General features: G+C 42.6%; 1 protein-coding gene across 1 annotated transcript in view; it reads left to right on the forward strand.

The window, feature by feature from the left end:
- LOC124607112 (ras-related protein Rab-34-like) overlaps nt 1-13,175 on the forward strand; it is a 125,263-nt gene that overhangs the window by 86,962 nt on the left and 25,126 nt on the right. Inside the window, exon 5 of the mRNA XM_047139309.1 lies at nt 11,607-11,737. Coding sequence (XP_046995265.1) covers nt 11,607-11,737 — 131 coding nt within the window. The remainder of the gene's footprint in view (nt 1-11,606; nt 11,738-13,175) is intronic.

Here is a 13,175-nt window from a genome sequence, read left to right on the forward strand (position 1 = left end):
TTGTTTCACATCTTTATATGAGATTTTCCATTAATCATTTACATCACCAGATACACTAAGCCACCATCTTCTCATTACCACTGCCACTGTCACCAAACTCTTAGTGCATCACCCCACTCTGCCAGATTCTGCCAAATTCATCACTCCTCAGTGCTGTGGGGGCCTTAGCTCTTTCAGACTGGAGGTGATATGCTTGGGAACATTTTCTCTGGACGTTTATGCTGCAGTGGCCTATGTCATGTGGAAAACTCTGAACTTGTCAGGTATGACTGATTACATCCTGTGATAGATGCTGAACTTCTGGAAGTTCCAGTATCAGTTCCTTCTACTTTGGTTATTTTCTTGTTGATACAAGTACCCTGCAGTTTAAGTTGTACTAATATTTAATGGCCAATATATACTGTAATTGTAAAAGTAACTTAGCTATTTATTGCTATAAGTTACAGCAAATGGCAATAATACATTATGTGTGTAAGACAGCTACAATATCAGTTACCACAAACACTATTTGTGTAGAGCAATATCTAGATATAGCCAGTTCATTAGGACAAGGTAGTGTGTCAAAGATGAAGGTGACATTTGTTAAACTCATAAAACAACAGCAAAAATAACTGAAACTACATGCAAAATGATATTAGCTGCAGAAGTACCAGCAGTAGCAAATCCAACAGCAAAAAATGCATTGTATTAAGCAACTATTGTTTCACTCCAAGATGGCCCCACTTGTGTAGCCCACAGTGACCCATTTCCTGTGTCCAACAATGGCCACAAGGAATGGTGTTCATATGCAGCACATCTGCTCCGTTGTCTCACAAGTTACTGGCACTGTTTGATGCCAGGACTACTTCCTCAAAGTGTTTCAGAAGGTACAGAAGATCACTTTTCTGCTAGGGCCTTTAGCCTTCACCTGCATGAGCTCTTGGATAAACTGACCCAGTATTATGACCACCAAGTGTATGTAATATCAGAATGACTGTGTTTCTTTCGCTGTGCTAAACATTGAGGGCAGACATACTTACAATGTACCATAAAACTCCAAGGCATTAGTCAACACTATAATTCACTTGTACAGCAGAGGCTTGTGCTCAACTCATACAAAATAGATGAGTTCAAGGTGCATCAGGTCATCAAGTTCAGATCAACACTCTGAAGTTAACAGATGCTACTTTGGAAGAAGTCCTAGCCATTACACAATCATTTGAAATAACACAGACAATGCAGTATTCGACATTGTATTGGATGGGTGTAGCCTTCCCAACTCAAACTACAACTGTCATCACCATCCACCAGGTAGCTAGCCTGGCTCGCCAGCTTTGAAAAGAGCTGCCCTCCTGCCTAGAGTGTTTATGCCACCACAGCCACAACACCTGTCCCCATCGCAGGGTTGTTTAGTAGTTTTTGCTCACATGGACTGCATTGCCATCTGTTACAAAACCATAAGATGGACTGTGTCCACAAGATGCAGGATGGGTTCCAAAACACATTCACAATGCTGGCTACTAGTTATTGTTTCAGCTGTATATTGAAGTATGTCCCAAATGTATTTGGCATTGACTCTTAAATAATTCCTTTTCATGATTATAGACACCATTCGCATGATATCAGAAATCATTCCCTTCCAAGAAATCAACAACATCTTTAACAATCTTCCATTATTGTTTCAGCAAGGTTTAGGATATGCAAAATGGTTTTCATCATATGTTGAGACACGCTTGTCCTATATCTTATGCCATCAAATAATCTCTACAGAACATATTCAGTTGCCACATGGCCCAGAATACTCTGCACTGAATTCTGTCAAGTCTGTGGTCGCACCCCAAAGCTTGATATCTCTGAAGCATTCTTCAAGCTTCCCCTTGATACTGAGTCTCAGACTTTCATTATCAGAAATACACCATTTGTATGACACTAGTACTGTAGGTGGTCATTTGGTGTATCAAGTGCCCCAGCAATTTCATAGGTTCATGGAGAAATTTTTGCAGACATATATCCCATTGCTCAAATTATTTGAACATCATATAACTGAAATTGATAAAGAAGGCCTCCAGCCAGTGGTCACACCGTTGGAGCAAACAGGCCTCCATTGAAACCTGCAAAAGTGCTTATTTTTTCAGCCAGAAGTAAAGTATGTTGGACATATTATAGGATAAGACAGTGTGAGAGACCAGTAGAACCACATCTACAAGCCTTACTGAAACTATATGGACCAAGCAATCTGAAAGAACATCAGTCAATACTTGTAAAATATTACAGATGAATAATTCCAAATGCTATTACGATAAGTGCACTGTTGAACAGACTCTGGAAAGTCGGCTTCCCTCCAAGTATGTGAACTTCTGAATGTAAGCAAATGTTCTCCACTCACCAGCACTGTCTAGTGTAAGCTCCATGCCCCACCCATTTTTATGCTGAATGCTCTCCATCCCAGCAAGCGATGCCTCCCATTTTTGTCACAGCACAAACAATGGGCTTGAACATCCAATTCTGCGTGCATCTAAAACTCTATAACATGGCCAACAAAATTAATCACAGTTTGAAGAGGAAGCTCTCTCTATTATCTGTGGTACACAAAAATTTCTCAAGAATGTTTTCAGAAGAGTATTTGAGTTGGTCACAGTCCAAAAGCCACTGCTAGCAATATTTGCACCCGAGTGCCACATCCCAAAACGCACAGCCCATTGTCTGTAGTGCTGGTCACTGTCTCTCAGTACTTACCACTGTGAGATCATATATATATATATAAAATAGAGGAAAACATTCCACGTGGGAAAAATATATCTAAAAACAAAGATGATGAGACTTACCAAACAAAAGTGCTGGCAGGTCAATAGACACACAAATAAACACAAACATACACACAAAATTCAAGCTTTCGCAACATATGGTTGCTTCGTCAGGAAAGAGGAAAGGAGAGGGAAAGACGAAAGGATTTGGGTTTTAAGGGAGAGGGTAAGGAGTCATTCCAATCCCGGGAGCGGAAAGACTTACCTTAGGAGGAAAAAAGGACAGGTATACACTTGCGCACACACACACGCATATCCATCCACACATATACAGACACAGGCAGACATATGTAAACGCAAAGAGATTGGGCAGAGATGTCAGTTGAGGCCGAAGTACAGAGGCAAAGATGTTGTTGAATGACAGGTGAGGTACGAGGGGTGGCAACTTGAAATTAGTGGAGATTGAGGCCTGGTGGATAACGGGAAGAGAGGATATATTGAAGAGCAAGTTCCCATCTCCGGAGTTCGGATAGGTTGGTGTTAGTGGGAAGTATCCAGATAACCCGGACGGTGTAACACTGTGCCAAGATGTGCTGGCCGTGCACCAAGGCATGTTTAGCCACAGGGTGATCCTCATTACCAACAAACACTGTCTGCCTGTGTCCATTCATGCGAATGGACAGTTTGTTGCTGGTCATTCCCACATAGAATGCGTCACAGTGTAGGCAGGTCAGTTGGTAGATCACGTGGGTGCTTTCACATGTGGCTCTGCCTTTGATCGTGTACACCCTCCGGGTTACAGGACTGGAGTAGGTGGTGGTGGGAGGGTGCATGGGACAGGTTTTACACCGGGGGTGGTTACAAGGGTAGCAGCCAGAGGGTAGGGAAGGTGGTTTGGGGATTTCATAGGGATGAACTAACAGGTTACGAAGGTTAGGTGGACGGCGGAAAGACACTCTTGGTGGAGTGGGGAGGATTTCATGAAGGATGGATCTCATTTCAGGGCAGGATTTGTGGAAGTCGTATCCCTGCTGGAGAGCCACATTCAGAGTCTGGTCCAGTCCTGGAAAGTATCCTGTCACAAGTGGGGCACTTTTGTGGTTCTTCTGTGGGGCTGCAACCCTTCTTTCCATCAGTCCCTATACCAGTTCCAAACTGAACAATCCATTGCCCTCACCCACCTAATCCTTCACCTACACATCAACTCAGCCAATGAACACACCCGTCAACTCCTATCCTTAATAAAAGTCCTTAATCTTTCCTCTCCCACATCTACACCGGTTGTTCAGAGCATCCTCCTACAGGCCAACCGTAAATTAGAACAGCATGCCACCCTCCACCTCAAAAAACTATCCAATCTCCTGGTTTCCCACCTCCGGAAAGGCAACTCACTCACCCTTCACAACCTTTCCAGCAAACCTCAACCTCCTCTCATAGCACACAAACCCAGTCTCTCCCATCTACTCAATCTCCCACTTCCAGCTCCACTCCCTCCAAACCCTCAAAATTCCAGTCAACACAATCTGGAACCACAACACCCTAATTCAGTAGTTAACCTTTCCTCCAAACCTCTCTCCCAATCCGAAACCTCTGTCCTATCCAAAGGCCTCACCTTCAGCCCCACTCCCAGATTCAACCAAACAGCCCTCGTCAAAGATTTACTGTCCTACACTCGTACTCTCTGCTGGAAATATCACTTTGCCACGAAGAAAAATGATCCTAATCCTACTCCTAAGGATCCAACTCCCCAAGACACCATCCAAATTGAACCCTGCCTGGAACAGTTCTGTCCTCCGTCGCAGCGGGACCCACCTCCTCTTCCTCAAAATCACCTTCTCCAAACCTTCCAGGAATTTCTGACTTCCAGCCTTGCATCTCAATCCTTCTTAAAAAACCTTAATCCTACTCCCAACATCACCACTGCTGAAGCCCAGGCTATCCATGATCTGAAGGCTGACCGATCCATCATCATTCTTCTGGCTGACAAGGGTTCCACGACCGTGGTACTTGATCGTCGGGAGTATGTGGCTGAGGGACTGCGTCAGCTTTCAGGCAACACCACATCCAAAGTTTGCCAAGGTAACCCCATTCCCGATGTCCAGGCGGAGCTTCAAGGAATCCTCAGAACCTTAGGCCCCCTGCAACCTCCTGACCCCACCGACACCCCGCACCCCTACCTTCTACCTACTTCCTAAAATCCACAAACCCAATCATCCCGGCCGCCCCATTGTAGCTGGTTACCAAGCCCCCACAGAACGTATCTCTGCCTACGTAGATCAACACCTTCAACCCATTACATGCAGTCTCCCATCCTTCATCAAAGACACCAACCACTTTCTCGAACGCCTGGAATCCTTACCCAATCTGTTACCCCCGGAAACCATCATTGTAACCATTGATGCCACTTCCTTGTACACAAATATTCCGCACGTCCAGGGCCTCGCTGCGATGGAACATTTCCTTTCACGCCGATCACCTGCCACCCTACCTAAAACCTCTTTCCTCATCACCTTAGCCAGCTTCATCCTGACCACAACTTCTTCACTTTTGAAGGCCAGACATACCAACAATTAAAGGGAACAGCCATGGGTACCAGGATGGCCCCCTCGTACGCCAACCTATTCATGGGTCGCTTAGAGGAAGCCTTCTTGGTTACCCAGGCCTGCCAACCCAAAGTTTGGTACAGATTTATTGATGATATCTTCATAATCTGGACTCACAGTGAAGAAGAACTCCAGAATTTCCTCTCCAACCTCAACTACTTTGGTTCCATCAGATTCACCTGGTCCTACTCCAAATCCCATGCCACTTTCCTCGATGTTGACCTCCATCTGTCCAATGGCCAGCTTCACACATCTGTCCACATCAAACCCACTAACAAGCAACAGTACCTCCATTATGACAGCTGCCACCCATTCCATATCAAGCGGTCCCTTCCCTACAGCTTAGGTCTTTGTGGCAAACGAATCTGCTCCAGTCCTGAATCCCTGAACCATTACACCAACAACCTGAAAACAGCTTTCGCATCCCGCAACTACTCTCCCAACCTGGTACAGAAACAAATAGCTAAAGCCACTTCCTCATCCCCTCAAACCGAGAACCTCCCACAGAAGCCAAAAGTGCCCCACTTGTGACAGGATACTTTCCAGGACTGGAACAGACTCTGAATGTGGTTCTCCAGCAGGGATACAACTTCCTCAAATCCTGCCCTGAAATGAGATCCATCCTTCATGAAATCCTCCCCACTCCACCAAGAGTGTCTTTCCACCGTCCACCTAACCTTCGTAACCTGTTAGTTCATCCCAATGAAATCCCCAAACCACCTTCCGTACCCTCTGGCTCCTATCCTTGTAACCACCCCCAGTGTAAAACCTGTCCCATGCACCCACCCACCACCACCTACTCCAGTCCTGTAACTCGGAAGGTGTACACGATCTAAGGCAGAGCCACATGTGAAAGCACCCACGTGATTTACCCACTGACCTGCCTACACTGTGATGCATTCTATGTGGGAATGACCAGCAACAAACTGTCCATTCGCATGAATGGACACAGGCAGACAGTGTTTGTTGGTAATGAGGATCACCCTGTGGCTAAACATGCCTTGGTGCACGGCCAGCACATCTTGGCACAGTGTTACACCGTCCGGGTTATCTGGATACTTCCCACTAACATCAACCTCTCAGGACTCCGGAGATGGGAACTTGCTCTTCAATATATCCTCTCTTCCCGTTACCCACCAGGCATCAATCTCCGCTAATTTCAAGTTGCCGCCACTCATACCTCACCTGTCACTCAACATCATCTTTGCCTCTGCACTTCCGCCTCGACTGACATCTCTCCCCAAACTCTTTGTCTTTAAATATGTCTGCTTGTGTCTGTATATGTGTGGATGGATATGTGTGTGTGTGCGAGTGTATACCCGTCCTTTTTTCCCCGTAATGTAAGTCTTTCCGCTCCCGGGATTGGAATGACTCCTTACCCTCTCCCTTAAAACCCACATCCTTTCATCTTTCCCTCTCCTTCCCTCTTTCCTGATAAGGCAACAGTTTGTTGCGAATGCTTGAATTTTGTGTGTATGTTTGTGTTTGTTTGTGTGTCTGTCGACCTGCCAGCACTTTCATTTGGTAAGTCACATCATCTTTGTTTTTAGATATATATTTCCTACGTGGAATGTTTCCCTATATATATATATATATATATATATATATATATATAACCACCAGCTTTAACCAATTTTCTACTAACAGTCGTATCATTAACAGCTTTGATGGCTAAAGGCCCCTTTTATTGCATTTTTGGGATTTCAAACAAATTGGGTGGCCACCACCATCTTAAAATGGACCGAGGAGAGTACTTCTTTTATTAGCAGCTGCAGAAGGCATCTGGGTGATTATTCTGAAAGTCTTGAAGTCAGAGGTGCTAGTAGTCCTCCATCAAGGTCATTCGGGTGTAACATGATGCAAACAACTTACATCTCAGTATGTATATTGGCGTAGTATAAATCAACACATCATTAAGATGTTTGAAGGCTTTTAGGTATGCATCATATTCCAGACAGCATTGTATCAGCAGTTTCATTTCTGGCCACCACTACAGGATCCCTGGGACCATGTCCACATAGACTTTGTGGCACTATATGTATTACGCATGTGGATGGTAGCAACGGATGCCTATTCATACCTCCCGTGTGTGGGACAAATGTCCTTCACCTCAGCAGAAGCCACCAATCAGGCATAAGCCCGCATATTTGGAATAAAAGGCTTCCCTAACGTCACTGTCTAGGACAATGAGCCCCAATTCCCATCCCAAAACTTTTCAAACTTTTCTGTTGTCAGTGACATACAGGACCTTCTACTTGCTCCATTACAACCTCCTTCCATTGCCCCAGTAGGACATGGGGTACGGATGTTATAGTGGTAGAGGTTGCTACAAAGCATAACAACATATTTCACTTTCCTTTTACTAGATCAATGAAACATGTGCATGTGAAGAATGTGGCTTTAATTGGTAGTAGAGTACAGAGCACCTACTGCTCCCACGTTTGTTGGAATTTATTTGCAGATATGAGAAGAAAAATGCGGGCACATCCCAGAAAGCGACGACAGCTGCATAATGTGGACTTGCACTTTGCAATCATGTTTTGAGAGTGCTATGGACTCCAAAGAAGAAAGGGACCTGCCAAGAATGGTCAAGCACCAAAAAATTGTTATATGCCATGCTATCTCGATTTAAATACAAACTCATGGTTTTGGTGAAGCATAATGAATGAACATGTTGTCTAAAAAGCTTTGTTAATTATGAGATGTTGTGAGCTGATAACTTATTTGAATATACAAGAATTATGGAAGCAGTGTTTTGTGATTTCAAAGTTAGTTATTTAAAGGTAGAACCTCTCCTATAGTCCTTGCTCCACTACAATTGGAGATGAAGTCAATGGTTAAGTGCATTGCACTCCATAGCATGACCACGACATCAAGAGAAAACAAGATGGTGATTGGTAAATTAGGAAAAGAAGGTAACTGTTGTTTCATGGGAACAAGTAAAGACTAGGCATCTTGCAACATATCTATCACTTAAAGTGAACCCACAACAAGGAATAACCATCTCAATGTTCAAGACACACGTTGCCCAAACCATGTATGAGGAGAATTGGGGGACAATATTGACCACATTTTTAAGTATGTATCATACTGCAACTACTAATGGAGAAGTCCAGCTTTGTGGTAGACAACAAGTGATGGCATTTCAGCCCCAATCAAGATATATTCTTTGACAATGGGTTTGGGAGTCAATCTCTTTGTCCCCTGGGCATGGTCATTAAGCTGTAGGGTACAGTGATTGGTCATTGTACAAACCGAGGCAGCAATGGTTTGGAGACCCATCACCAGATGTGTTGTCAAAGGGTTTCCATGCCTGACAAGTCACTGTCCCTACTAGCAACAGCATGATAACCACCACCATTACTATTGCAACTGGACCTAGAAACCAGCCCATCAGCTCCAGCAGCATGGGAGATTTTCATGTGTCCAGACGTGGATGGCAGAAGCAGCCGCACCCATCCATAACCACTCCCAGTGGAAGATAAAGCAACACTAGCATCAATGGAAAACAGCAGTACACACTAATTACCAGCAGCCATACCAATGCCAGTACCTCCATACTCCAGACTGCATCAACTACATGCAACATGATGAGTGTTCCAGCCATAGCCAGCATCATTGGGGTTGTGAGATCTTATATCTTTGCCATTAATGGATGAAGATGCTTCAGTGGCAGGGACTATGGACAGCACAGATTTAGCAGCTCTACCACAAGCAGCGTTATCTATGCCACTTGACTGCTGGTCATCAAATCTGCAATTCAACTGGCTGCAGGGAGGTGGAAGTTCTACATCTACATACAAACTCCACAATCCACCAAACGATGCGTGGCGGAGGGTACCTCGTACCACAACTAGCATCTTCTCTCCCTGTTCCACTCCCAAACAGAAGGAGGGAAAAATGACTGTCTATATACCTCTGTACGAGCCCTAATCTCTCTTATCTTATCTTTGTGGTCTTTCTGCGAAATGTAAGTTGGCAGCAGTAAAATGGTACTGCAGTCAGCCTCAAATGCTGGCTCTCTAAATTTCCTCAGTAGCGATTCACGAAAAGAACGCCTCTTTTCCTCTAGAGACTCCCACCCGAGTTCCTGAAGCATTTCCATAACACTCGCGTGATGGTCAAACCTACCAGTAACAAATCTAGCAGCCCGCCTCTGAATTGCTTCTATGTCCTCCCTCAATTCGACCTGATAGGGATCCCAAACACTTGAGCAGTACTCAAGAATAGGTCGTATTAGTATTTTATAAGCGGTCTCCTTTACAGATGAACCACATCTTCCCAAAATTCTGCCAATGAACCGAAGACAACTATCCGCCTTCCCCACAACTGCCATTACATGCTTATCCCACCTCATATCGCTCTTCAATGTTACGTCCAAACATTTAATCTATGTGACTGTGTCAAGCACTACACTACTAATGGACTATTCAAACATTACAGGATTCTTTTTCCTATTCATCTGTATTAATTTACATTTATCTATATTTAGAGTTAGCTGCCATTCTTTACACCAATCACAAATCCTGTCCAAGTCATCTTGTATCCTCCTACAGTCACTCGAGGACGACACCTTCCCGTACACCACAGCATCATCAGCAAACAGCTGCACATTGCTATCCACCCTATCCAAAAGATCATTTATGTAGATAGAAAACAACAGCAGACCTACCACACTTCCCTGGGGCACTCCAGATGATACCCTCACCTCCGATGAACACTCACCATCGAGGACAACGTACTGGGTTCTATTACTTAAGAAGTCTTCGAGCCACTCACATACTTGGGAACCAATCCCATACATTCGTACCTTAGTTAGGAGTCTGCAGTAGGGCACCGAGTCAAACGCTTTCCGGAAGTCAAGGAATATGGCATCCGTCTGATACCCTTCATCCATGGTTTGCAAGATGTCATGTGAAAAAAGAGCGAGTTGCGTTTCGCAGGAGCAATGCTTTCTAAAGCCGTGCTGATGCATGGACAGCAACTTCTCTGTCTCAAGGAAATTCATTATATTCGAACTGAGAATATGTCCGAGAATACTGCAACAAACCGATGTTAAGGATATTGGTCTGTAATTTTGAGGATCTGTCCTTCTACCCTTCACGTGCGCTTTTTTTCCAGTCGCTCGGGACTTTACATTGGGCAAGAGATTCGCGATAAATGCAAGCTAAGTAAGGAGCCAATGCTGTAGAATACTCTCTGTAAAACCGAATTGGAATCCCATCAGGACCTGACAATTTATTTACTTTCAACCCATTCAGCTGCTTCACAACCCCAGTGATGTCTGTCACTATGTCCTCCATTAGTTCTCTTCATGCAGCCAACTCATGCAGGTTATCACCAGCCACACTAAGCTGCTGTCTTCTCTCTACCGCTGCCACTGGACTCCAAGTATGACATTGCTCTTCTCCACTAGACTCCGTCAGATTTGTCGTCCCACCCAACTGTACTGCCTGGGGCCTCTGACTCTGCCAGTTGTGCCTGACTACAGGTGATAGACTCAGAAACATTTGCTTAGATGTCTGTGCAACTACAGCCTATGTCATGTGGAATATATAGAACTTGCTATTGTTACCAAGTGTCACAAGTTGCACTCCATTAGAGATGCCAAAATTGTGAAACCTCAGGTGTCAGTTACTTCTACTTTGTTTATTTTCTTGTTGACTTTCATTTTTCCTAGATACAGGAGTCTAGCAATTTAATCTGTATTAATATTAAATGGCCAGTAAATACTGTAATAGTAAAAGTGTTTATTTATTGTTGTAGGTTACAGCAGTGTCTGGTGTAGCTTTTTTTTTCCTGTCACTATGTTATAGATTTTCAATTTTCCTGTGCAGCATTAAACATTCTATCATTTTTGTGTTATTCAGCTTAGTTATTGACTCAGAGCCTCACAATCAGAAGTATTCTACTAATAGAAAAAGTGTTTTCACACTGATTCTATTTAGAATAGGCATGTTACTAGTGATCCTGTAGCTTCTGTCACCTTTTTGCTATCGTGTTATTAATCAAATGGTTACACAACTCAGGACAAAACAGTCATGTTGTTAGACAGAGGGAAATATTTCTTCCACATTCTGTAGTATGCAATGAGGGAAATGAAAAAAATGCTTGCACTAAATTATTTTATTTGTCAATAAATATAAGCTGTTTTTTCTATTAATAGGTTACATAACATTAGCGAAATGCTTACACAATAATTGATAATACATGCATATTTTATCAAATAAACCAATTGTAATGGTTTTTCGGAACTACATCTCTTTTGATTGTGTTTCAGCTATTGTCATTGTATTTGATTTGACAAGTCTCATGTCACTATCACATAGCCCTGAATGGCTCAAGGAAGCAACAAAGGTAAATTCAGGCAATCCACAGAGATACCTTGTCGGAACCAAGAGAGATCTGATGGTAAGAACTATTTCTGTAACAACTATGTTTAAAATCATTTGTTATTTTAATAAATTACTTGATCTGTGTATGTATATCCCACAACAAGATGCTGTATGAACAAACTGAGTTGTAGCCAAACTTCTGCATTTTATAACACTATCTTTATTTTCTTTCTTTTCACAGAACTCATTTAGAAATTTTATTTCTCTTTTAGGGAAATAGAAATCTTCTCTCCACTTTATGGAATATTGGAAACTCAATGAATTTGTGAATGTTCATTATCTGTTTTATTATCTTTTTCTTAAGTGTCATGAGCTTGAAAACAGGCAAACAAAAATTTCTTTGGTAAAACAAACATGCCTCCACTTATCCAACACATGATCATGTTTGATCTCTGATAACCACAACAGGAAGTTGAAGCTCTCACCTTACTTCCTGCTTCTTTTGGTTATTGGCTAATTGTGTAAATTTTGGCTCTTATCAATCACTTTCTGAATCTAGTTTTGGTAAAAGGACACATTTACACTGAGTTACAAACATGAAGAACAGTAGAGAGAGTGCGCAGTTCAGGATAAGTAACTGTCTGTCCAACCTAAAAGTTTCATTTTGAAAATGATTGAATAATGACCTACAGTTAGTCTTTCCTCACATCACCTGAATAATATTCTAATTGTCTACCAGAAAAGCTGTATACTTTTGTCATTTGTCGATCAGGTAAATTTGTCAGTGACTCATAACCATATCTGCTATTGACAGATATTTTAAATATTAAATATTCCAATTTGTGTAAGACTAGTTGACAAACCCAGCATTGCTCTGGTATTCATTTTGCCAGTTTTATATAAGGAAAGGAAAAAAAACTGTTTTTGTAATGAAGTATCGAAAAAATTTCAGTTCCTTGTATTCATGAGAACACCTTTGAAATTATGAAACAGTCATTCAAAGAGAGATGCATAATGTACAAGTGTATAAGTACAATATCCAAATTGAGGAACATGATCCCGACTAGTATCTGTATACTGGGCACAGCTGCTTCACGTGTCCACAATGTGATTTTGTATGGCAACGCCTCTTCATAGCTCTATAGATGGCTATCGTTTTCACCTACAGCTGTTTGCACTTCACAGTTGAAGCTGTCAAAAGTGCTGCCACGTGTCAGTGATTTTCTTAAGTTGACTTGAATGTAGGAGTGTCTTAACAGTAAAGAATAAACGTATTAAAACCTAAAGTATGATGCAGCATCCCCCCCACTCCTCCCAGATACAGTGTTTATCATGTTACACATCTTGAACTATGCGTTGTACAATGCTATATTTGTGTAGGTCCAATGAGCAGCGTTTGTGGATATTACCTCTGAAATTTATTGTGAATGCAGTTAGTAACACGGAAGCAATACATTTAAATGTCATGGATGATGTGGTAGTTTTTCACGCATCTCATTTTTTATGACATCATA

Source organism: Schistocerca americana, chromosome 3, assembly GCF_021461395.2.
Source record: "Schistocerca americana isolate TAMUIC-IGC-003095 chromosome 3, iqSchAmer2.1, whole genome shotgun sequence".
NCBI lineage: Eukaryota > Metazoa > Arthropoda > Insecta > Orthoptera > Acrididae > Schistocerca > Schistocerca americana.